Raw genomic sequence first — 27,219 nt, forward strand, 5'->3', positions numbered from 1 at the left:
TCACCCATGGCTTGCCTGAAGTTGAGCAACAGTCATGAGTAATTCATAAAACTACTGTTATTTGAATACAACAAAAGCAGAATGCTTTGCTTCTCCTCCCAGTAAATGCAGACAGTACCAGATTTTGCTGAATAGCACTTCTTTCATGTGTCAGGCAGCAGAACCACCAGCATGTGCAGAGTCACAGCAATTGCCATCAATACCCCTAGAAAAAATGAAGTGTCCACCTTCATTTCTTCACCCACCCAATTCAATACTGGGAACCCAGGCCTGTACCTGCCCTGAAAAGCTGAAAAAGAAACTTTCTTCAATTAAAATCCTTCTAAAACAAAGGGAGTTAGAAGTCAATCTCATCCTAACTTCCACAGATAAAAGCAAACCCCCTTCTAACATCAGCATAAGTAGTAAGAGCCGAATATCTGATTCAAGTGTTACATAACCGCTTTCACTCAGAGTATGCATGTTTCCTCTCTGTAAAAGTTTGCTGTTACAAAAACTATTCTAGCAAAAAATTCTAGCAAGTACAAATAAATAAACAAACAAAACAATTAAATTGGTCTGTATCTACAAGTGTTCATACTATTTCTAGTTAAAACCAACATTATTGTGCAGGTTCCCCCCTATAGCCCAGACAGATGTTCTTATGAAAACAAAAACCAACCAAACACAAATGCCATCCAAGAACATCTAACTGATCCCATAACATCCAGTTAGCTATAAAATGTGAAGCTCTTTCTTTGCTAGGCATGTCTGTAGTACTGTCCAACAACAGAACATTTCAGATAAGCAGCAATGCAAAATTTTCAGAACTGAAGTAAAAATTTTATTAGCTATTTGCTTTGTTCTTCAACTTAATACCTGAACAGTTTTTAACGACTTTCCTCCTACAAACATGCAGAATTAACAACAGTGAATAAAATAAAATTTTATTCCAGTGTGAAATGCAACCTATACAACAGATCTGCTGGCAGCACCTTCCATCCAAGCAGTTTCTTAAGTAGCTTTAGCTTTAGCAACACGTTTGGATTTAACAGGAAAAAGCTGTTAATAGAGTACCTGTCTAGAAGGAGCAGCAGGGGAAGCTGAATCGACAGATGATGGAGAAGAGGCAGCAGCCGAGTCATGAGGTGGAGGGCAAGAAGGAGTTGGGGGCTGAGAATAGGATAAGCCTTTAGTAGATAGTTTATTCTGTGTAAAGCAGAAATAGGAGAGTTATCCAAGAGACAGTGACATTAGCAGAGGTTAAGAGAGTAATTTCAAAGTCATGCATGAAAAAGATAGGATAGTCATAGAATCATAGAATCTTTAGGGTTGGAAAGGACCTTAAGATCATCTAGTTCCAACCTCCCTGCCGTGGGTAGGGACACCTTACGCTAAATCATATCACCCAAGGCCTCGTCCAACCTGGCCTTGAACACTGCCACCGATGGAGAATTCACAACCTCCCTGGGCAACCTATTCCAGTGCCTCACCACCCTAACAGGAAAGAATTTCCTTCTTATATCCAACCTAAACTTCCCCTGTTTAAGTTTTAACCCGTTACCCCTTGTCCTATCACTACAGTCTCTAATGAAGAATCCCTCTCCAGCATCCCTATAGGCCCCCTTCAGATACTGGAAGGCTGCTATGAGGTCTCCACATAGCCTTCCCTTCTCCAGGCTGAACAGACCCAACTTCCTCTAATTCTGTTCTTTTTCCTCTATTTCTGCACAGGGAGGAGCCACAGAAATTATCAAGGTAAAACCTTCATGGCAAATTATATTACTGTACTCAGTTTTCTTTTAAAAATATTTACAGTGGACAGTTAGGTAAGATAGTGCTGTGAGAAAGCATAACAAAGCATAAGAAATGCCAGATTCCACCAAGAACTACAAATTCATTAGAAACTGTGAGCTACCAGTGTATATGTAAGCACAAGACATGGTTTATACTAACATTTCTCTCATGCTAACGTACTCTGATTAGCTCTATGATTTAGATTGTGTTTTGCCTCAAATTATGAATAATACATAGCCTTTTGCCAGTTACAGCAGAATCCACATTGTTTTTCAGATCCACCCAAGGTGAAAGGAAAGTTAGAAACAAAACTACTGAAATTTCCCTCCCCCTGATTTCTCGTATGTCTTCTAACTCAGCACTTTTTCAGGTATAAAACCTAATATTCACCTTTGGAAGCTCCATGTATCCAAACATTGAGGCAAGATGTGCTGCTTTCTCTTTAATGTTCTTTTTATGGAATTCCCTGTTTGCTACGGTCTGAGCTCTTTTCTGCAATAAGAGCCAGGGAAGGAATGCCAAGAAAGGAGAGAGAGAGAGAGATCTCTGTTAATGTCACATACATCATGAGAATATATCAAGTTTGTAGAAAGACTTTTTATTGTCTTAATATAGCCTATAGTCAACAGAGAAAAAGCCAGCACATATCTAGGGACAATACAGGATACAGATTAACATATGCAGTTAAGAGACAGAAAGGAAAAGAAATTGCTTGTCACCTGTTTCATTTTTTCCTCCAGGTGCTGAAGACGCTCAAGCACTCCAGAAAGTACAAATGCAGCAGAACAGGCAGATGCGAGATTTTCAGAGGTTTCTGACAGACTGGGTTGGGTATCTGTTTTTTGTACAGTCTTTGCTTTCCTGGCCATATGATCAGAACCATCTAAAGACTGTTTGGGTTCCCTGACCTCGTGTTCACTCCTAGCTAGCACCTGAAACTGGGAAACACTTGAAGTGAAAAAAATCTGCTTTCTGCACTACCATGCAGTATATGCAGCTTTTAAGAATGCTTCTGAAAGCACAGCACAGTCATGCACATAACTAGAATCAAAATGTTCTCACATCACTCTTTGCAAACTATCTACTGCATCTCTGATGCTTGCATCCATGCACTGAAATAAATCGGTCCTGCATAACTTACGCAGGTCTTGACATCCTTCTCTAGGTCTGTGTCAGTTTTTATGAATAACCCCAGTTAGCATCAGTGCAGAAGAACACGACACTGCATCTCCTTCCAGGTTTTTTAGCAAGGATTTTGCTTGCTTGTTTGTTTTAGTATTACATCTGCTTGAAACTAAACTTACAATCAACTTGTAAGGATATCAACAGTAGTTCTCAGTGTAATTCTAGATCTAGTCTAACCCAAGTTAAGCTATAAAGTATTTAAGATTTAAACAATTTTAAGGAGTTCATTGAGGATTTCAGAATAGGTCTCTGAATTTGAGTCTTTACATAGAATAGCTTTTGAAGTAAATAAAACATTTGAATCAGTTCAGCTTTATCAAACTCAGTCTTACCTTCCAGTTGGGTCTTTTCATGAGAGTTTTCTACTTCATCCTATCTGTCCAATTCAATTAAATACATAAACTTTCCAAATTTCTCAGAATTAAAATATAAAAACCTAATGCCAATCAACTTGCAGTGTGCTTCTGATGTTTCAGAATAGCAGATCTGCCTTTGAAACAGCAATTCTCAACTAGTTTATGAATCTGCATTTTTCATCAAGCTGATTGGCAGATTTCCATATGCAATGCAGATCCCATTTCACTGAAGACTACTCTTGCAATGCCCCTACATGGTATTTACTTCAATTTAACATTCTATTGTAAAGTGAATGTCAATACTATTTGATATAAGACTGCTTTCATTGGAAGTATCAAGAGAAAAATTTAGACAATGTATTCAAACATTTTGCCCCATGTATATGATGCAGCAAAAGAGTTTTCAGCAGAAATTCTTATCACAAGTTTTGCTTAAAGAAATAAAACCTCTGGGCATCAATATCAGCTTTTCAATGCTCAAGCTTTTATCTCAAATATTTTTGCCGGGTTTCTTGGGACGGAAAACTCCTTTTGCATTATCTTTACAATAGCCCAAAACATCAAGTACATGCACAGACAAATTTTCAGATACTGCTGTAGTTTTCTCACATGTTAAATGTAGCTATGTAATTATACAGTTTGGACTCTAGATGTGATAACACAGAAATCAACACCTATGTTTTTAGGTTTGTTTTGGTTTGGTTTTATTTCCCCCCACAGTTATTAATTCTTTCAAAGAGTTTTCTCATCTGGTCAAGCAGGTATAAAATAGCCTTAAACTTTAATGTGGTTTTCACAATTCTGAGCTAAATATATCTGTTAACTTTGCAGATTACATCCACATGTTGTTTTATATATTCTATAGTTACACAATAAGACTGAGTTCTCAGCAATGAGAGAAAAAGTGTGATTGTCTGGTGTTACCAATATGAGTTCCTACCTGCCTTTTTGGTTGAGGAGGAAGAAGACTTGCATCCTTAGGCTTAGCAAAGCGAGGATTAACAGGAGGGTCAGAAGAAAGCAGGCCTCGTCTATCTATTAGCTCCTTGTAAAGCATTTTTAAAATTACAAAGACAGAGAAGAGGGAAAAAAAAAAAAAAAAAGGAAGACAGTAAATAGGATTCAAAGGTCTTTTGAGGCAGATAGAAATAAAAGCTGGTTTTAAAGACACGTTACTACGGAGCTTAACAACATGCTTTGTAGACTTTTGTCACTGACCAATTTTATTAACCCCTTCTACCATCAAAGATATACTTAAAATTCAGCGCATTCAGGATTCTTTTAGAAAGGTTATGATCAAAAGGTAAAAAAAAAAAAAAAGCATCAAGCATTCCTTCAACAAGGTCAAGCAAACCTCTGCACACATAGCACATGCAGAAAACTCAGGGCATTGACAAGTAGCCAGGTAGAGCGCAAAGAACAGCAGTTCACACACTGCAGAAGTCACTTGACATCTACAGCCTACGTTTCTGGAGGACTTAAATATGTAAAAGAAAAAAATGGATACAAGCACAAAGAATTAAGAAAACCACCTCCTTCTGTGGAACCTCAACACCTTGTTCATCCTTCCTTCAAATATTTCATGTGACAGATCCAAACTCAGCTGACTCAAACCATCTCACTAGCTAAAGTGTGATTTTGAGTTTATGATCAGTACCTTGACAGCACTGGATTATCTTTAAACCATGAAAATGCCACTGAACGTACAAATATATTCCATTATGTCTACTTTACAAATGGAAATGCAGCCAGACACATCTTACAAAAGGTTAGATTACCTTCTATGCTTTCTAAATTTTCCACAAAGAAAGATTCCACTGGATGTGTAGAGTCCTTTAGTCATAGAATATAGGGAAAAAAAAAAGTCCTTCTGCAATACCATATGCAGTCAGCTGTGACTTCCACACAAAGCAAAAATTCTACAGACTGGCTTACAAGAGATTTCTAGACATTGCAATTCCACCAAACTTTATTATTAAAATATATATTAATACATTATATAAATATGCATTAGTCAACCTATATTAGTCAGATTTGTTCATTAACTATTGAAAGGAATACCTTTAATTCGCATACAGCATCACGTTCGCAAGGAGTGACTACAGTTTAATTTCAGAGATTACTTTTGCATTCACCTATGACATACCTGCCTCCGAAAAATTGTATTTGGAGCATTCTCTTCAAACTTTGCCAACAGTTGAGTTGCCATTGATTTAACTTTATTCTGGTTTGTTCCTTCTCTGCCATCACTCTGTTCTTTTCCATTTATCCCTTGGCTTGAAAAGCCTGAAGTCTGCAAGGAAACAACAAACTATGGTTTTCCTGAGTTTGCCTACAACACTCACGGAGAGATAAAAAGAGAGATGTAACATCCTTATCAGCAAAGGGCAATAGAAAATACATCTATATAATATTTTAAAGATGAGGCTGTTTAGCATGCCAAAGTCACCAACAAGTACTCTCTTTGGTCCCAGAGTACAGCAAAAAAGGGAATATTAACTGGTGTTAGTGATAAAACAGAGTCACCAACACCTTAAGCATTCTTGGATCTCAAAGAAAACTAGTGCAATTTAGGTGATGCTCTCCTCCCTGACAAATGATTTAAATAAATTTAGCTCTTCTTTAGTGCACACCATGGTAAATTCAAGGTTTTAAGGAGAGAGGCTGGCTTTTTCTTTCCTGCCAAGCACAAAAAGGGCCAAGCCCCAGCCCCCCAACTCCACTTCTTCCTCAGCTCTGGTGCTCATCAAGGAACTGGCTGAACACCACTGAACACCAACCTCCTCGAAGACACCAAAAAGACCTTTTCGACGTCTTTTATTAGACTCTTTTTCTTCTGTTTTCCCTTCAACCTGGAATGGTAAAGTCAAAACAAGTTTATGGATTACTGCAGCAGCTACCAGATTTACCCACACAGTTCCTCCCAGGATATTAACTTTCATAACCAGGCAGTGTGGTCTGGCCTGTGTTAAATAAGGCAAACCCAGGTGAGCAGTGCCAGCATGCGGGGATCCTCATGGCACTGGTGTGCCTCATCAAACCCTCACATGAGGAGGCTGGTGGCCCTCATGGGAGTTATCACATATATCAAAACTGCCCTGTAACCCCTGACTGGGAGCTCTCACTGGACTCTGATGGGTGAAAATACATGCTTCTACACCCTGTTGAACACAGGCCCTACATTGTTGGTGTTTATCTTGTCCTCTTTCAGTGTTGAAGAGTTTGTAATTCATAAATTACTGACACATCCTTGAAGGAAAAGGCATTACAGCATCACTTATTCTGTGAATTTTAGTCTAGACTACACTGGTTTACAGGTAAGTAACAAAATCCAGAAACCCCTTACTCTTTCACATCTTTTAATTAGATATCTGCATGCAGATCATGTGTTTATAGCGCAGACATACCTCTTTTTGGGAAGCAATTATTGTCTACCTTAAAGTCTGTCGCCCTTGTAAGGTTCATCTCCCTGACTATGGCTTTACATTACAATACTTAAGCAACCAAATTGCCTATTTTGTGCTCAAGCTACGCACATGTTTAATTACTCTACTGAATTAGGGATGACACAACAAATACTACTTCATACTCAGTCTGGATGAACTTGCAAAATAGTCAATGCTTAAAAATTTGTAACAGTTCTTATTAAATTCAATTTTGAAGACTTGGTACAATGGAAATTTTTTTTTTGTCTGATAGATGTCATGTTGGGTTACACTTTATGAACAATAGACTCCACTTATTTGCATCTGCCCATGCTGCATCTTAGTGATTGCTCAGCCAATTAAAAAAAAAGAAAAAAAGAATGAAGAGAGATCAAAGAATACAGGATTCCTTTTTATAGATACACTGTAATAAATCATTATGCAGTGAATAGAAGTAATCCCAAACAACTTCTGGGCAAACACCAAAAGAATCAGGTGACAGTATTTTGATTACTTGAATGCTTTGGTACATTGTCTTTCAAGCACTAGCTCTCAGTAACCTAGCTTAACACTGCCTATAGTCATTAGTCTACCAAGGAAAATTGAACAACGTAACAGCACAATGTATTCTGCATAATAATCTGTACCACATAAAAGCAGAATTCGCCTAAGTGAATGGAGCAAACAAGATGATGCCTTTCGAAAAGTCTTACACAAAGGACTTTAATTAAGATATTTTACAAAGAAATGAAAGACAAAGCAATTTAATTACCTAGCAAAACTGCAAGAAAAAGGACTGTGCCCTTTATTGTGTAAACACCTCTATTCATTTATTAGTCTGGAGCACAGGAAATCTCAGTTCCTCTCCAGCCCTGCTGACACTGTTGGAGAATGGAAAACATTATCCAGCCCAACACACCCTGCCAGAACAGCTGGCCACACCAGCTCCAGGGTCCCACTTCCTGGTCTCTCCTAATCTGAGCCCAGATAAGGATCCCTCTTCCAGCCAAATAAAAGGACAAACTAGATGGTATAGAAAGTTTTGTAAGCAACACTGTTACCCTGGCTGGTTTCTGAGTCTATGATATGTGAGTGCTCTCTTACAGTAATACCTGGATAATGCTCAGCATCACGTTTTGCAGGGGAAAGAGACATAAATCTGAAGCCAAACTCTTAACTCAAGCAGTTGCTTTCCAAAGAGTTTCATTTCCCAGCTAGTTTCAGCTGGTTCTGGCACCCAAAAGGCTCTGTTCTAACCCGAGTACCATGTTCCTTGCTTACTTTCACACCCCAGCCATGACAGGGCTGCAAAGCCCTATACAAAATAAGGTCTTCACAGTCCCACTCCCCAAGCTAATTTGGAAAATACCGCCTTCGCTTCTCATTTCAAACAAACCACTGCAGTGTGAAACCAAAGGGGCCCATCAAGCAAATAACCTCATGCTTTCATGTAGTGCCAAGAACTATACCTCCTGTTATGACAGAAGGCTTATTTCATGATGGGAGGTTAGTCAGAAGGGCTGCACAGCTTAGTAATGGAAAGCTCTCCCCATTACTAAAAAGTCTATTTACTTCCACAAATAACTCAGGGAAAACCAACAACACTGTGGTCATGAAGAAGATTTTTCTTCTGAAGAAGTCACCCACAAGAAAAAGCAATGTTTATTTTGCCTATTTGATTTCCCACTGGTTGGTTAGCTGGGAAATATCACTTGGTTTTGTGTATATGTGGGTGGCAGGGAAAAGTTATTTCCTAACAAGGATATATGAGGTTACTGTGTTGTCCACAGGTTTCAAAAATGTGTTTCCTTGTAGAAAATATCTGAGACATCATCTAGGAAATCACTAGAAATTCTACCTTCAGGTAGAAATTCTACCTTCAGGTAGAAAACGAGCAAACAAAAAATCCCACATTTCCATGAAAACTGAGAAGGTAAGTTGGCAACAAATTTAAAAAGCAACACATTAAACTACAGAGAATGCAGTACATACATGTACACCTGAACTTTTCTGAAGGACACTGAATTCCAAAGAATTTGGAAATGTGTAGTTTTGAAGGCAAAACTTAAAGAGTCTCTGCATAGGTGTAAATGAAGCAATACAGTTAAGCATGAATGAGGTCTATTAAAAAGGAAAAAAAAGAAAAGGAAGAAATAAAAAGAAAAAAAAAAACAACCAGAACCCAACAAAGCAAGGGCTTGAGAACTGCAGCAGTAAATACACAGTTTCTGACCAGCCCAGGAAAGTCAAAGCCTGGAACAATTTTGCATTAAGCTTTGTTTCAGAAAATACAGAAGTTAAATTCATTTTGGTGGAGTACATGCTGCTGTCTAACTTGTGCTGGTTAATCTGCAGCAGCTGGATTTGAGACACTGGTGCCTCTGAGCCAGGCTTTGCAGACATTCCCCATGTAAACTGAAATTAGAATGAAGGTAGGCTTGGCTGTGGACGCACAGTCCCTCCTCAAGGTCTCCTTGCAAAAGAGGACCAGGTTAATGAATAGGCAGAAGGTGAAACAGTTTATTACTGAATAATTTCATTAGAGTAACCTCTAAATTAAATCATAGAAAACTTTTGAAGTTTTAATCCATTCAGAAACATAATACTCTTACTGCACACAGTCCTATGCCACACAATATTAACTCAGGTCTTCATAACCTTTCAAGGCCCCAGAGTGTTGAATCACAACATGTATGGGCATGGATATGTTTTATAAAGGGGCATAAAAAGGGCATTTCAATAAGTCTTCACTAATAAGTGACCAAGAGAAGAATATATGTATATGAGTAAGAGAGCATCATCTCAGAGTCATGCCAGTCAGCCTGCCCACTGTTTGTTACCGTTTCAGGCTTTATACATCTTAAGTATTCGAAAGCTTCCCTCCAGAACCATGACAGCAACCACACCTGTTCAAAACACTGCTTTGTGAAAAAATAGCACTCACTCCCAATCAATAAGCCTTCTAGCATACCAGTGACTATTTGAACTGAAATATAATAATATGGCTGCATATTTAACTCTAGGAATACAGAACTACAGTACTATTTTTTCTTAAGGGTAGGAATAACCTAGAAAAATTCCACCAGACTTTCCTGTCTCAAAAAAAAAAAAACAAACTCAAGCCCAAAGCCCCCCCCAAATAAAATAATCCTTAGTATTTAGCATTGCACAAAACCTCCTAAAAATTATTTTGGAAAATCTTTTTTTCAAGAAATAAAACATAAAAGACAATACACATAACAGAGCCAAGATCTCAAATATTTCAAGTTGAAAATGTTAATTTGTAAACACAACAAATAAAACAACCTTCTCCTCTTATTTTCACCTTCACTGAAGAAGATATCAGTGGACAATAGATATTAATTCTCCCCAAGTACACCTAAATTCTCACTGTGATTTGAAATTTTGCAGTTACAGAGAATGCTTAACTGGGACTATTATTAACGCTTCAGCAATTTGACACTGACAAATGCTTCAGTATTATCCTTACAAACATCATAAGAACTGACTGTGCATGTGTGTGTTAGCTTTGTTTACTGTGAAATCTTATTTTTCTTCTTTAATATGCTCAAAAATCTCCTTCTACAGCTCTTTTAATAGTAGGATACATATAAAACCTTTATTTCTAAACCTGACAGCTTATTTTCATCTTCTCAACAGAGAAAGGTTTATAGGGCCATTCTTACCTTTGGTACTCGTTTTCTTGGAAAAGTTAAATTGATGTAATTATTAAAGATGAAATTGGATGATTTTGCTGAACAAAGATCGTTATGTTCTCCATTTTGCTTCTCACCAGCATCTGTTCAAAAAACAACTGCTTAGGATATTTACTCAAATTTCTTTTTTAAATGTTTTGTCCCAGGCAAAATTTTCCAGTTGAGTGCTGGTAGCAATGATACATAAGAAACCCAAGCCAATAAAATAAACACATACAATATAGGGTGACTTTTTAAAAAAGGAAGAGAAGCACCCAGGAATGGACAAGCTATATGCAGTCATTCTTACCAGAGAATCATTCTAACGGCCCGATACATGAACTTTATGATGTCAAGCAGCAGTTATTCAGCTGCTTCTGTTCTCTGAAACCACCAAGGACCCACAAAACCTTGGTCTTCAATCAAGTTTTTCCCCCTTTCATTTTTAAAGCACAAGGTAGCTATTGCAGACAGAAGCAGGCACTCTTGCATTCCAGAACAGCTCAGCTGGGAAAAGACTCTTGGCTCAAGAGCAGTGCTCATAAGCAGCCTGGATGAAGTGCTTCCGTCCCCTAAACTTGCAAGAATTAGGAGTGGCCTGGGTTTGGCTTACCTACTGCCCGCAGCGGTGTGCCCCTGAACAGTTCATAGAACTTGGAGAGGTACATGACCATGCTGAGCTTGTCGGGCTCCCCAGCCGACCCCACCTCCTTCCCCGTGGTCACAGGGGGGATCCCAAACTCCTGCTCAGCAACATCGAATGCCAGCTGGTTGTTTTTGACAACATCCTCTTCATTCAGAGCATCAAAGTCACTGTGGGGCAACACACTAGTATTAGTGGCAGTTTCCTCTCTGATTCCCACAGAAACATGCAGTGCTCATGTCCATCACATAGGTGCAGAACAGCACCACGAATGTGCACACAGGCATTTCACTGGGTCAAAGCGACAGATATGCCAAAGGTAAGAAATCCCATTATTACAAATCCTGGCTTTGCAAAACTGTAATTTAGAAGCTATTTCACTGAAATGGATTTTGATGCAGTCCCATGAAAAGGATTAGCTTATTTGTGAACAACTGCAATTCCTCCTTAGAAGTGCTAAGAAAATTTTATCCTCTCCAAATACAGCTGTACTTCTACAGAGTTCACCTGTTAGCAACTGACTTTTTAGTTTTGATTAGTTCTACAAAACATCAAAGTCAGGAGTAGAAAAATTTAGGCTCATGTTTTATGAAACAAACGTTAGGTGTACACACACACACATGCACAGGCGCTACCTTTCTTTTTAAGGTGTTCCACACACAGTTCAGATGAGGACCTACTGTCCATGTCATAACTGAATTTAGCAGCACACTAAATAAGTATATCACACATCTGGAACTGTGTTTATCCATTCTCTAATCCATTTTCTATGGGACCTATTCTAAGACTCTGATCTCTTGAACAGCCTCCAAAATTCATGATTAAAATAAACATGTGAATAAATTACAAAGCTCAGGGCAGGGTAGCTTCTCCTCATAAGGAATGTGAGGTTTTGAATCCCCAAAGAACTTCTCTCTCTCCCCACACAAACTGTCTATTCCTGGAGCCAGGGGGCTGCAGGCAGCCCTCCACCCCAGCCCTGCCTGCAATCCACAGGCAGCTGACTGCTGCCTGCCCAGCTTTGATCTGGCCAAGTCCTTCAGCAGTCCCATTTATTACAAAAAGCCAACAATATCTGAACACAATGTTAATTAAATAGCAGGAAGTCTGTTAGCTCAGGAAATCTATCAGCTTTCTAGAGAGAGCAGGGCTTAAGAGACATGCTTTCCACAGACAGAAAAGATTACTTTGCTTTCTACACTGTCCTCTCCACAAAACCATCCATAATTCTTTTAAACGAATAAAAGGGAAAAAACAAACCAAACCCAAAAAATCTAATTTTTAAAATCCTAGCTCTTCCTCTGGCAAAGCTGTACAAACAAGCATCCTTGATATCATTCCTGTTTTTTCCAAATTATCACACCTCATAAAAGAGCTCAATCATTTCTTTCATTTATCCACAGTAATGGGTGGCGGACAATAATTCATTCGTGACTCCTAAGTCTGTGTAGGTAGACAAGAGAATGCATCCACTGCATTCTGGAGACTGGTGAGAGGACAAAAGAGTCACCCCACCACAGACTGCAGCAGGCAGGCACAGTAACCCAGCACCAGCAATTGCCATTTCCTGACACCTATTAAACACCGACCCCGTGGTATCTAACAGAGGAACCTTACAAAACATTTATACATAAGAATGTATGTATTATAGAGTTAGGACCCCAGAAACACTGTCAAAAGTGGAATGCTGGCTTACATTCAATCCCTAAAGCAGTTAATTTTCAAGGGCCAGCCCTTGCTACACAGCCCACGTGCAAGGGAACTGTGCTCTTCTGGACAAAGAGTTATGCAAAACCACCATCTCCTGTGCACCAACATGGCCCACCATTTCCCTACATGACTGTCACAGTAACCACTACAATATACTGAGGATGGTCCATTTAAGGCTCACTCTGGTATTTCTGTAACTCATGACAGTGACGTTGTGGTTTCAAACATACACTAAAAAGCTGTCTCTAGAGACCTGGGAATGCAACTCTCACATTCTCCAAGCACTGCAATTTTCGTTTTAAATAGCCATGTGACAAACATGACCATAAATCATAAGGTTCAAAGCCTTCCTAGCTCTTTGAAAGCATATATACTTCATTTTAAATGGTGTGCAAAGACATACAAAAAAAAAACCAAAGCAAAAACTACCCCACCCTCTCCATCCCCCAAACCTGGCAATGGTGTGCATCTCCTTGCAAAGACCAGAAATAAAAGAGGACTCTGGAGTATCAGTGTTGTTCTCATTGGTTTTACCCTATACTTTAGTAAATGCTTAACATGCCTACACTTAACAAGATCTACAGATGCCACTTACATGAGGTCAGGTCTGAAGCGATGGATAATAGCACACAGTGCAAGGCCACTTTTCCAGGAGGTAGTCAGGTCTGTGATGTTAACATTACGGTACCCTTCTGTCTGCTTCTGACACCAGGTCAAAAGCTTGTTAGGTCGAATATCTGACTCTGCAGTTACAGTGGAGAGCAAATGTTTCAATCAATTTTTGTATGCTCAGAATGCTCTAAATACTAAGCGCTGCAGGAAACATGAGATGTCACATACCGTGTCTTGCGAGATTCACTGATCTTCTAATGGAGCTCACTCTTTCAAGAGGACATTGTTGTAACTCAGTGGTAACATATAATTGTCTCACCTACAAGTAAAAGCAATTAGCAGCACAATGTGAGAATCGCTTAGAGAGAAAAACAAGAGTTACCCTAGAAAGAAAACTTTATTAACAGTTGGCTCTAAATTAAGGAATCTCCTGAAGATTTTGTTCATGCACTATTTACAGCCCTGATTTCACAAGCAACCTTTTAAGAACTAACCTGATGAGGTCGAACACAGCTTGAGTTCAAATTTGGGTATCTTGTTCCAGGGTCAATGGTATACTGGTCAAAGTTCTTGTTAATATTTTCAGGGGTAGTCTGAGGCAAGAGTCGATAAATGCTCTCTCTGGTAGAGAAAAAAAGATGCAAGATATATTGATTAAAATAAATATTTATTACATAAAGTGTATTTATTTTTTGCAGCTACCTGCACCTTATTTTGATTCTGCTAGGACAAGTGTTATGCACTAACTGCATAATGCATCCATCCTATTTCCTATCCCCACTCAGCAGAACAACAGAAAAATGCCAGACAAAAAGGACAGTAAAAAGACAGACGCTCAGAACTTATGCCCATATTTTCCTGAGGCAGGAAGTGAGCAAGAAAAAGAAGAGGAGGGAGGAAAAAAAAAAAAAAAGGTTACATCATTCAGTCATCTGGTTTTGCTTTAACATCCACACAAGGAGTAACTTATTTACCACATAACAGCACTAAATCCTGTCATTCTGCAATGCCTATAACCACCACAGCCTTTTTATTATGCTGTTCAATTTTCCATTTGGGACTAGGCTGTGTTTGAGTCATCCCACAGGCTTCTATCTTAAAACTTCTCAAAGCACTGTTCTTAGTAATGCTTCTACTTGCATTACTACAACCATGACTATTTCTATTGTGTATCTGCCCCAGAAACACCTGGGCAGCTGTAGCAGAGCAGGGAAGTTGCCATCCGGACCAGAATCAGCAACTTGAACCATCAGACCATGGCAACACCAGGATTGCTGGTGTACTTATGGCTGGAAAGTTAGTCTTTTGACACAACCAAAGTAACTCCGGTTTACTTCCTTAAGGATCTCACTTACTCCTAGTCATTAGCGACTTAAATTAATGCTGTAAACCCATGTTATACACATTGCTGGATCTCTGTATTAGTGTGCAGAAGTGTACAGCACAATGGCCTACTGCTATTGTAAACTGTTTAGTAACCTGAGCTAATAGATAATCTCAACCCAATGCCATCGCAGTGAAGAATATTTTTCCTAGTGGCATTCTGAACTTCACTGCCTTCTACTAGTGCTGCAACTCCTTCAAATACTGGGAATGGTGGAGAAGACAAAAGCAGCACTTACCGTTCAGCAAGAATTTCTAATGGGGGTTTTCCTTGAGCCCAGCTCCGCACCATCCATGCAGTATCAAAAGCAGCTAAGAAGCCTCTTGCACAGCCAGTACCCATTGGCCAGAAGGGCTGTAAGAAGCAATTACATTTTAATTCCTTGTATTAATGTCTTATTACAAAAGTAACCTGCAATGTGATTTTGGAGTCTAGGGTTTCATACTGTAACAGAAAAGTAGCCCTGAAAGAGTTAAAATGCAACAACTTGCAATTTTTAGACATTTCTCTCCTCCACATCCTAGGTAATGAAAAAAACTGCTTTCACATTTTCTTTTTTTAGCTTCTATATTTAAAAACAGATTTCTTAACCTCTAAAGGTACAGGCTGACAGGAAAACAAGGAAAAAATAAAAGAAAAAAAAGACTCAATACTCAAGAATTACTCTAGGAAAAAAAAAAAAGGAAAAAAAATGCCTTTCTTCCCATCTCCTAATTTTGCTTTGAACTGATCTTTTCAGACACTTCAGGCTGTCAGCATGAATTAAAAAAAAAAAATAAAAAAATTAGTTGTGAAATACACTTTTCACTTCAGAAAAATAGAACATATTAAGGCAAAGAGACTACAATTCAAATTTGGACCAAGTTTTCTCTATGATGAAAGTCAGGAAAATTATGCCATGCACCCAAGCTGAGGACACACAGCTCAGTTTTCAGACAGAAAAAAAACCTTGCATAAAGCAAAATAGGATCTCAGCTACAGGGTGTGAGCCAAGCATTAGTTATGACATAACTATGGCATAAAAAAAAAGGAAAAAAAAAATCTATTCCAAAGAAAGTACACATAAGAGAGTACAGTTTGTTTTGGAGGGTAGACTGAATGGCTCGGTTAAGGGGAAAAAATAAAGATATACCTCAAGCAAACTATCTCCAACAAGAGCCACCAGGAGCTGATGTCTGTGTCTCTGTCTCACTAGCGCAGCATTTTCAGATGCATACATAGAAGTAAAATCAAACATTGCCACATCTGGTTGACCATAGTGATTAATTGCAAAATCCAAGGAAGGCAGCTGGTAGTTGGTTGCAAAGTCAGCAGCTTCTCTAGCATAGGAGAGCAAATTGCTCTGGTTCACATTCTCGCCACAGAGGAGCAACTCAGTATCAATATAGTCCTGCAGGGAGAGAAGCATGTAGATTAGATACTCCAACTATACGCACTGGATTGGAACATTGCAGTGTCATAGCATGAGTAGCAATCACACATCTCACAGCATAAAGAACCACGTAAAGTTTGTGATCTCCTCCAAGAAGTTAATACAAAACATCAAAAGATGTTACCATCATCACTGCAATGCTTTCTTGCATGTGTGCACCCCACATCTGAAACCACACGAGAGCAGAAATACCAACATACTGATGATATAACATGCAGGTCTCAGCCTCAAGGCTTGACTTAACACCTCGGTAACAATACATTCAAACTTACACTGTGGAAACTTTTCTGTTGTGCTGTTTTGGGCTGGGTTTTCTTTGGCCAGTGTGGTAAAGGCCCCCACCTTTGCAGGTCACCCTACTTAAAGCCAGTGATTATTAATAAGGCAGTTTCTATTTACAGCTTAATCGCAGATGAGACCCCTAATCGTAGGGATGATACCACAGAACCCCTATTAGCCCAGTTGTTTTAGAGAGACTGTTTTGGTTTCTCTCCTACTCAGACCTGAGCAGCTTAGAAGAGCTCTGACAGCCACAGCTTCTGCTCCTCTTCTTCAAACTACCCACAGACCTCCCAGGACTGCCCTCACCTACAAACATCAGCCCCTCAACCCCAGGACCTATGTCCAGTTCTGTCCACCCTGCACTGCAGGGGGGCTGATGCCCTTCCCCTCTCCCATCCTGGCTGGTCAAGGCCAGCTGCTCTGCTCTGGGACCATCCTCTGAAAGGGCAGGAGTTCATGGTACCAAGCTAAGTGGTCCCATCAGGAAGCCAAGCAGCTTTCTGATAGCTCCCCACAAGTACTTCCTTCGGGAAATTATACTCGACTCATTTTGGCACTGTCTTACTTTAAGAAAAATTGACCTCTCTTGAGTTTCCAGGAAGACAAATTTAAATGATGCCAAAACACTCTCTAGAAACAAAAGAGAATAAACCCGTACATCTTAGAGAAGAACAAAAAAAAAAAAAAAGAAAAAAGGCCTCAAAGGCCTGAACTTTCAGAGGTACTTGGGACATTGTGCTTATAGCCTACTTATATCATGTTCTATGCACATTAGAGAATTTGCAATTTAGCCTGGGGTAGGTCTTCCTTATTTGTCTGATAAAACTGGACATAGCTGTGTTAAGTTCACCTTTAAATAATGAGGATTTTATTTTCTAGTGTGATGACCACACTACATATTTCCAAGGTGAGTCAAGATCCCATTTCAGCCAGTTTCAGAACTGATAAATTTAGGACATATTGTTTTCAGTTCTCTACAGAAACTTGGTGCTGACTGGAGGGAAAAAGAACATTAACAAAAAAAGCCACAGTAAGATCTAAGAGATCTGAGCTTTCATGGAATGATGTAGTAAGTCCATAAATACCCTCTATAACATGCATCAACATTTATGCAGATGTTCACACTTATTCTGTGCCAAGTAAATAAAATTAGGTTTTAGCCAGCATTTTTACATACATTAATAATCACTCCTTTGTCCAGAAGACTCTGCTTTTTTGCTGTCATCACAAAATAATGAGTACTATCTTTATAGTAAACAATATTCTCCAGGTCAATTCCTGAAAAGAGATAATACATTTGTTATCAAGCACTGCCTGTGTACTTTACTAACAACATGTGACAGAGCCTCACAGATGCCTTTCCTTCTTGGGATACCTTAGCAGCTGGGATAAAGCATTAGTGGACAAGATACTATTAAAAAAAACCCCAACCCCAACAGACAAACAAAAAACAAACAAACCACACACACACACACACACAAACCCCACAATCAAACAAACAAACACAAACCCCAAAAACCCAAAAACCAACCAACCAAAAACCAAAAAACCCAACCAACCCACAAAACCAACCAAAATCAAAAAGGGAAATAAGCCAGTAAAGTGCTTTTTAGGTTGCTGGGGCTCTGGCATTGGGTCTAACCAGCAGTTTGGGTTTCTATTGTAGTAATTTTTAATAAATGAAATTAGCTGTACATCAAGAATGGAATTGCTTGTACTGACAGCGCAACTCCTCTGAAACCCCTTTTCATGAAGATGTTTCATAGTTTATATTTTAAGTATTTATGGCAGATTCCTGTGTAATTCTTTTCAGTTTATCAGATCTGCACATCAAAACCGAAGATTAAACTCCTCCCAGAAGGGCAGAGCCTTTTTCACAGGGTTTAAGCTGTTCAGTATGTGAACAGATACAAACAAAACAAGCTATGTCTTAAGGGAAATCTCTGGGCACTGCAAATGCTCTTCTAAATTTGTTCAAGATAGCAGACATTTTTACAGTTGAGAAAAATTTAAACAGTAAAACAAGCTATGAGGTAGCAACGCCCAAGCTAAAAAATATAAATAAATAAATCCCACTGCACCATAAATGGACACCTCCATCTGCAAGGCTCTGACATCAATGGCATTTTAGGCAGTTTTTTTTATACACTGTATTTAAATTGATGTGAATAGGAGGGTGGCCTGGCACATGAAGAGTTCCTCTATTCTCTCTTGTATTTGGTTGTGGAAATAAGAAAAAGAGGATGCACCCACCCGTTTCCTCTTTAAGATCCTGGAAGAACTTCTGATTGAAGATGAAAGCAACACCACTAATTTCTTCTACCTTGGCTTCTGCAGTTGTATTTCTATTTATAAAATTGGCAGTGATAGCTATGGCCAGCTTTCCACGGAACTCCTTCCTCCTGAAACCTGGTAAGCAAAGAAAAAATTAAAGACACTGAAAATTTCACATTGGACTTCCAGGAAGGAGCTGCGCAAGGCAGCTTGGTCTCTTTTCTGTGTCTAGCCCTACATATCAAACAACACACCAGAAGCAGCTTCCATCACTTCTCCAAAATTCCCTTGAATGAAGGAGTCTTTTCTCCCCACTTCAGTGCAAAACTGAAGCTGCACTGCATTCAAGATAAAGTCTCAATAAGATAAAAAAAAAAAACCTGGAGGGGAACCATGGGAAGAAGTGCAATATGGGAAGAAGTTAAGAACAAATGATAACTAAAGAACAACAGATTGGAAATAGATCAAATTTAATGGAGGAAAACATTATTAACATGTAAAATATTAAGTAAGATTTTTGTTACATAGATGGTAAACTGCTTAAGAAAAAACATGCAAGGGGATCAGCAGTCAAAAGCAGCAAAGAACGATCTGAAAAACAGAAACCTCTAGAACAGTGCTTAGATGCACATACTCCCAGCTAGTGAGGTTTTCCAAAGATATTAGGGGATGAAAAATATTCAGTGGCTTATCTGTCATATTCCCAAGGTGAGATTGACTGCAAAGTCACTCGCTGTCTTGCTCCATCCTAGCTTCCTCTTTTCACAAAAAAAAAAAAAAAAAAAAAGGCCACTAAGCCACTATCTTGCAATTACACATTGAAGTTTTTCCGTCTGGATATTCCCCTTTACCTGTAAGTAAATTCTGAAGTAGGACAGAGGGTCCTTATTTTTAAGGCCAATTGCAGATGACTTTGCAGAGAATACATGTAGTTTTTAAGAAGAAATAAATTAGCTATAAATTTTTGTCTCTGTGCTTCTTGATATGGTCTCATTATTTCACTGGGATTGATTTGACAATACCAGCCTCTGTATGTAAACAACCTTCAGTGCACTAATTTTTCCCTTAGATCCTGGTACTACGATAACCACATTAACTTCTCAATAGAGTCTGTAGCTGAGGTAAGAATAATTTCATTTTGCTGATACCTTATTATTTAAACAGTCTGTTAGAGAGGATAGCTAGACAATACTGTGGGGTAATTTCTAATCGAGCATTAACTCTAAACATATTGTGGTTGGCAGATATAAGAATAAGCAAACTATGAAGCTAATAAAGAAGGAAATAGTGTACTTAGTGAACTGAAACTAACATGGATATAATTAAAGCTACAAGGCAAATATATAATTAAGTAACAGGTTTGTTCATGTGATACAGGAGCAGCTTAGCTAGTGTCTCGTTAAAACAGACAGCTCAGATGGTCTGAATTCTCAGAAGTGGCTCCAGATAATGAAGCATTTCCCCCCTCTTTTGCCCTCCTTGCTTAGAGTTATTATCTTTTGGTATCATTTCCAAAGTATTTGCTTTTGAAGTTAAATCATCTCTGTAAGACAGCAATATCTCTGATGCCTTCATTAAATACCTGACAGTCATGTTTTGGTCATTAGTTGAAACATACAGTACAAGTTTAAGGCACAATAGCAAAGACTAGACAATTCCTGCCATGTATCTAGTCAGCATCCTTGAAGTAAAATCATATAATTGCTGAAGCTTGAAGCAAGCCCAATGGCGTCATGATGAATTTTGTAGGCAATGCAGATACACAGAGCTGAGAATTGGTAATGACATTAAATGTCTTTATTTTGAGCTACAACTTAACAACAGAAGCAGAAGATACCACATAAAAAATAGTTTCACAGACTTTAGTGGATTGAAAAGTCTGTTGTTTTGTGCTCTCCTAAGCACATATTCACCTACCTTCTAATGTGTTCCTGCGGCCATCTGCACCAATAATAACATCAAATTCATACTCTGACAAAGGGTGATCCATGGGGAGAAATTCAGCCCTCCAACCTATCTCTAAAAACACAAGGAATAATACTTATTCATTCTTCAGTATACAAAGGAGAAGCGATTCAGAGTCTGAAGAAAGGGCATTAGGATAAATTATCCATTTCTCATTCAAACAGAGCTGAATTTTGCCCTGGTCTGATGGAGGGAAGCTCTGTTGCAGTCAAAGCTATGCTCAGGCTGTGTTAGCAAGTTGTCAAGCTCGTAAACTGACAATAAGAAAAAAAAGAACAGAAGGCTTCATTTGAATCGCCTAATGCACTAAACTTCTTCTCAGACCCGTATCACAATGAAGGACTGGGTATTAAAAGAAGAAATATAGCATTCCATCATCAATACTTTTTATTACCTTCTAAATAGAAATTAAATGTGAGCATGCTCACAAACCAAAATTTAACCTTTATGTTAACACAAAGCTGATTATGCAAAAATGTTTGCATTGTCCATATTTAAAAATTATATATGATTTAACTACCTTAGACATTTATATATTTTATAGGAATAAATATAAAATATCTATTTCTATATTTTATTTATATAAAATATATTTATTCTACTGTCACTATAAGATCCTTTAAAAAGAGACAGCATAGTATTTTTAATGAAAGCAAAATTTTAAAATACTCTATTGCAACTACACCCTACATAATAATCTTATTAAAAAAATGGAAAAAAGAATGAGGGATCATTCTCTATTTTGTTTAAAAACCTTGCATAACATGCCTGATAAGACTCTGTGCACCAGTGGGAGTTACATCAAATGTGAAAGCAAAATGAGGCCCAGGGAGCTTAATCCATCCTCAATATTTATATTATCAATCAAAAATTGTTTTTGCAAGAAGATACCAAAAAGCCACACCAGACTCCCTACAAAGCCTCAAATGCATGCCAGAAGGCATAGTCCAAAACCTCATCTTCTCCGACTGGGCTGTATTTTAAGAATTATCAGTGCTCTGCCACAATGACACAAATCATGATCACAACCGTGTACAGCAAACCTTGCTGAATAAGAAGGGCAAAAACTTCCCATTTCTTTAGACAGAATTCACCTTGAACGATCGCACATAATGCCTGCCAAAAAGAAGGTACTGTGAACAAAACTACATTATGACAAATAATACTTTGGTTTTCTTGATCTTCAGGAGGTTCCAGGACTTTCACAAATTCTAGATTCACATGGATTTCAACTCCTAGTATAAGTGCAACTTTGAAGAGGATAAGTTGAAGCTGTCGAATACCTGTAGACAGTGAGTAATGAAGAAGTATTTAATACATAAGTAATTACAGCTGCTACAAGCATGCAACCCAACTGATATTGTTAACACAAGCATGCAGCGTTATTATTTCCCATACTGTGCTGAATGCAAATGTAGCAACCGCCACAGCCTGTTGCTCTCTTCTGTCTCATTTTCCTCTGGCAGCAAAATCTGTAGGTAATAAGACTCACTTCAGTGAGTTTCTAGCAATACTTATATAGAACTTTCCTTTTTAATGACATTTAAAGGATCTGCTAACCAGTATGTTGACCATTTTAGAACAGAATATTATACAGCATATTTACCTGTAAAATACCTCACTTTCACATATTTTTTCATTAGATTAAGGGTTGTGTCTATCTTCAACATACTAGAATGAATGTCAATAGTCTTCATACTTCACAGTTAAAAAAAAATAGTTTAACAAATCCAGACTAATAAAAAAATCTACTCTGTAAGACTGTCAAATGTTCAACTGCCATTTTGTTTAAATGAGACCATTTCTTTTCCTCTGTGTGTGTGTGTGTGTGCAAGCATGCACTTGAGCATGTTTAAGGCAGACGAACTTTCTGCCAAATCAAGAAGTCTCTGGTAATCATCTGATTTCAGTACACCTGTTATCTGAACTGTGCCCATGCCCTTGGATACTTACTGATGTGATCAATAGATCCTGCACAGAATTTTCCATAGAATTTCTTTGCTCCCAGTCCCCGGAGATCATGGATTGTAAATGGCCAGAGATGCAACACATTATTTCTTGAAAAGGTGTCCCGCTTCTCCACAACGACAACTTTGGCTCCCAGAAAGGCAAGTTCTATGGCAGTCCGCAAGCCACATGGGCCACCTCCAATAATTAAACACTAGCACAGAAAAGAAGGAGTCTTACACAGGGTTTTGTATTGACTTCCACACACTCCTCTGTTACAAATTGATATTCAACCAGATATACACTACTGAGAATGGATGCAAGTCATCTATTTAAACCAATAAACATTCAAATTCTGCTCGTGTGGCATTCAGTCAATTTATACAAGAGGATAAGCTGTGCTTCATGCAGATGTAGAAACATCTGATAAAACGATATAACAAGAAACAGAAAAAAGCTAAACAGTTTTGAGCACCTGCTTGTACATTTCTAACTCACATTTAGTGTTTCAAAACTGCTTGCAGTAAACAGGATTACAGCTACATAAAAAAGAGAGGAAAGGAAATAAGTGGTCTTGTTTTGAAGAGGAAATAGGTGGACATTTGTTAGACTTGTTAAACAAATCTATGATAAGCCAGTAATCTTACGGTACTAGTTACTCTTTCAAGTGATGATGTATCCTGAATATGACAACCTATTTCACCTACTGTCATAAAGTAGTGCATGTTAAGAACAGTCAGCAGACTTGTACTCCCTACCAGAGCCAAGGAACTTGACCTGCCCTATTCCATTTCACCCACTGGTCAACATCCTCACTGTCAGCACAATCACATTTTAGGAGCTTAAGTCTAAATTTGGGCATCCTCAGAAGAACTGCTTCAGAAATCACTACAGAGAATTCTTGCCCAAATTTTAGTTGACAGCTGTAAGTTTTCACAGCCTAACAAGCAAAGGATTTCCAGGAAGCAAACTAATTAAGACTTAACATATTTAATGCTTATGTTTTCCTGACTGATTACTAAAAACTGATTAGAAAGTCTCATCACTGCTGTTCCACATCTCCCCCAAAATTCACCCTACCTCCCCGAAAACACCCAAAAACACTCATGGACTTCACAAACTCTATGCCACCAGTTCAAGCACCAGGTTCGGACAGGGAGAGACAAGGTGAGCCTTAATGGAGAGAGGCTGAGCTGTGCTGCATTGCACCCCAAACCCATTATCTCACACACCAGACATGCTCCTGTGCATCCTGCACACATAGCCAGACAGTGATTGAAGCTTCAAAGCAAGCATGGACTGTATTTGGAGGCTTGTTGGATACAAGTCTGGTTCCCATTACATTTCAATTTCATAAAATAGAGTCATTTATTTATTTTGGTTCGTTCAACATTTGTTTTCAAATTTAATAACTTAAGCAAAAAATTACCCAGTGCTGACTTTAGTCCATGACTTTTGTCCAACCCAATCATAGAAGTGCCAGGGATTTTTTTAATTTAATAATTAATCTGAGTAAATTCCCACTGAAAGAAGAGTTCCTGTGAGGTGCTTTTGCTTTGCTTAAGGCAAGTGTTCTTTTAACTAGAGACATTAAATAAGTTAAAGATAGGTTGTTGTATTAACCATTTGGCTTTCTTCCTCTTAAAAAGAACACATTTAATTCATAATTTCAGAAGAACACTCCTCACTCCATGCTAAGTATTAAAAACTAGCAACAGATGTAATTATATAAAGGAAGAAAATAGAGTGCAGATGTTACCCCAGCTGAAGAGGATCTCTGGTGGGTCAGCTCTTCACTGCACATGCATGTTGTGATTAACATGGGAACTGCGAATTCTAACAAGTAAGTGACTGCCTTCACAGGTACAGAGTTTTCCAGTAATGTTTAGCAAGCAGTTAGAAAGATTTTACAATAATGACCATACATGGTTTGACAATGTGGGGCTGGGTTTTGGCTAACAAACTGTATTATATACACACAACTTTTTCTTTAAAAAAGCGGCCTTTGAGATTTAGCCATAGTGGATCCTGCCAAGGAATAAAACCCAAGCAGAAAACACTCTTAGTTCCTCTGGGGGCTCTGCAACACAGTATGTTACAATTCTGAGGAGGATTCTGTCCCCTCCCCTCCTCCTGTGACCATTGGCAAAATGTATTTGTAACTCCCTAGAGACACCATGAAAAATGGTAGTATATTTGTCATCATCCATGGTTACCTTCCATAAACACATTTATCTGTGTCTCAGCACTATTTGTTCTTTGATTTATTAAGGACACTTCCTGCTGGTGTAGAGCTTACTCTTGGCACTTTGTCTTTTTTTTTTTTTTCTTTTTAAACTTCTGGGGTCAAAACCAACATAAAACCCTTGCAAAGGTAATTCTTACTGTGTTTGTGTTCCTACCTTTATCAAGTAAGGAAAGAGAGCATACCACTAGCCTGTCCCTTCCCTCCCTCCCAAACTCTCTGCTAGCAAAGTCACAGGAGAAACCTTGTTGTAGTCAGCCTAGAACAAGCCTTGAATGGCTTCCCATTTTCACCTCCTGTTACCTCAGTCTCCTGGCTCATCAGGGCCTGCTTTTGAAATTAACATCTTGCAATTTAACACCGATTATGAAAACTGACATCATGCAAGGAAGTCTCAAGCAATCAATCCTGAAATGTAACAAACATGGATGGACAAATGCCAAGGGTTTCTTGACATCCACATCACCATTCACAGCTCAACTGTCTTTCAATTGTGCCAGACCGCCTCCTAAAAAGGTAAAGGGTAACTCAAAAGCATCTTCCGCAACTTATTCAAAGTAACAGTTTCTCAAGGGGACTGACAAGGAGCTTTTGCATATTTACTTTTCAGGCTGCAAATGAAGGGAGAAAGACTTGTACAGAATACAGGGCAGCTTGTTCAAGAATAAGATCATGACTAGACTTCCATAACATACCTGAAGATTCTGTATCATGTTGAGTTTATATCCTGTTTTACTGCATATATACACCACGTTAGTCCAAGATAGCAATACTGAGAGAAGGCATATTTCTCAGCGAAAACCTCATACTACAAAGGGTGAGGCTGCCTGCAAACATACATAAACACTTCCTGTTAAATCAGAAGCTTCATTAAATTTAATACACTCCCCAAGAACAGCATGGGCACACCTGCCTGTGCTCCATCACCTCATCAGCAACAGGACCATGTAAGGTTATGTACATCAAATTTCCTGCTCCAAACTCCAGCTATGCTGTAACTGGCAGTACTGAAGAGACTGCCCATAAACACCAACTCCTACAAGCAACAGTCACCACGAGTACTTTTCATCAGGATTTTATGTGAGCTAAGTTCATCTACTCTTCTTGCAAATATCCTGGATATGAATGATACCAATTACTGCTTGCAATAAATGCAACAAGGAAAATTTTACACTTACGATATAAATTATCATAAATAAATGGACATGCTGGTTTGAGTTAGACTTCTGCAAAGGCATTTTTTGAATACCAGCTACAAAATCCCCATTGAAGAGGATTAAGGCAAGTTTACAGGCCAGTAACAGTTGCCTAGTGACAAACTTAGGACAATTTCAGCTTACAATTATAAACATTAGGTAAAGCATGGAAATTTTTGTACTTCAAAATAAAACACTAATAAGGCTTTGCATATTTTACAAAAGTTGTCACTTAAACCACTGAGTAAATAATATGGTTTTATGGTACTGTTAAAAAACACCATACTTTTCCCTAAAAGATAATTACTTGTTTCTGTATAAATCTTGTCTCACTTAAGCACACTTCTTGTTCCATTATTTATCTTCAGACTGAAATAGAGCAGAAACTTTGTGTATTTTTTCCCCAAGTGCAATTAAAAGATATCAGAAAGTGTTCACTTGTAATAATATAAACATACACAGCATTTGGTAAGTCTCATAAGCTTGATTCTACTCAAAGGTTGATCTGACTCTATGAGATCCTACTTTCTCTCTACTGGTATGTTTAAGAATGGCAGTGCCTTGAAAATCTCCAGGAAATGTTTCTACACTGAATAAGAGCACTTAGTGCTGAGATAAATGGCAGCACAAGTTACCTCCCCAAAAGCAGAATGACTTCTGTGCCAGGCACAGGTTTTTGGTACGATCTCCTCTATACAATGTACAAACATGAGACTTAAAAATAGAAGGACAGGAAAGAAGAGAGGGATGGGAAGTAGGAGCCTCTTGCAACCCCTCCTGTCCCCCACTATTAAATCAGCAGCTTGTGAATCCAGACCCCTATATCCCACTCTGGAAAAACCATATGCAGTTTAACAGCTGAGAATTTGTAGAACTCTTCCATTGGTTTTCACACACTGAAGTAAATCTTTATATAGAATACAGAAACAATTGAGGCTTTGAGAGAAAGGGGAGAGAGCAGATGAATACTAACACTACTCTTAAAAAAAAACCCCACCCCACTCCACAATGACCTAGTCACAGAAATCTCTCATCCACTTTAATAACTGACAGAATCTACTCATTGACCTTGAAAAATGTAAAAAAAAAAAT

The 27,219-nt window shown here is 38.4% G+C and overlaps 1 protein-coding gene across 1 annotated transcript in view; it reads right to left on the reverse strand.

Moving 5' to 3' along the window:
• The window catches only part of MICAL2 (microtubule associated monooxygenase, calponin and LIM domain containing 2), a 118,505-nt gene that overhangs the window by 71,551 nt on the left and 19,735 nt on the right, over nucleotides 1-27,219 (reverse strand). Inside the window, exons 3-20 of the mRNA XM_061464237.1 lie at nucleotides 22,693-22,900; nucleotides 21,906-22,022; nucleotides 20,692-20,793; nucleotides 18,754-18,909; nucleotides 17,678-17,778; nucleotides 15,919-16,176; nucleotides 15,025-15,140; nucleotides 13,897-14,023; nucleotides 13,631-13,721; nucleotides 13,386-13,533; nucleotides 11,051-11,250; nucleotides 10,429-10,541; nucleotides 6,098-6,169; nucleotides 5,464-5,610; nucleotides 4,258-4,362; nucleotides 2,496-2,714; nucleotides 2,167-2,268; nucleotides 1,057-1,188 (exon numbers count right to left, since the gene is read on the reverse strand). Of these exons, the coding sequence (XP_061320221.1) occupies nucleotides 1,057-1,188; nucleotides 2,167-2,268; nucleotides 2,496-2,714; nucleotides 4,258-4,362; nucleotides 5,464-5,610; nucleotides 6,098-6,169; nucleotides 10,429-10,541; nucleotides 11,051-11,250; nucleotides 13,386-13,533; nucleotides 13,631-13,721; nucleotides 13,897-14,023; nucleotides 15,025-15,140; nucleotides 15,919-16,176; nucleotides 17,678-17,778; nucleotides 18,754-18,909; nucleotides 20,692-20,793; nucleotides 21,906-22,022; nucleotides 22,693-22,900 (2,514 nt within the window). The remainder of the gene's footprint in view (nucleotides 1-1,056; nucleotides 1,189-2,166; nucleotides 2,269-2,495; nucleotides 2,715-4,257; nucleotides 4,363-5,463; nucleotides 5,611-6,097; nucleotides 6,170-10,428; nucleotides 10,542-11,050; nucleotides 11,251-13,385; nucleotides 13,534-13,630; nucleotides 13,722-13,896; nucleotides 14,024-15,024; nucleotides 15,141-15,918; nucleotides 16,177-17,677; nucleotides 17,779-18,753; nucleotides 18,910-20,691; nucleotides 20,794-21,905; nucleotides 22,023-22,692; nucleotides 22,901-27,219) is intronic.

Source organism: Pezoporus flaviventris, unplaced genomic scaffold (assembly GCF_033815535.1).
Source record: "Pezoporus flaviventris isolate CSIRO_AGI_PZ_B2104156 unplaced genomic scaffold, CSIRO_AGI_Pfla_v1 ptg000036l, whole genome shotgun sequence".
NCBI classification, from domain to species: Eukaryota; Metazoa; Chordata; class Aves; order Psittaciformes; family Psittacidae; genus Pezoporus; species Pezoporus flaviventris.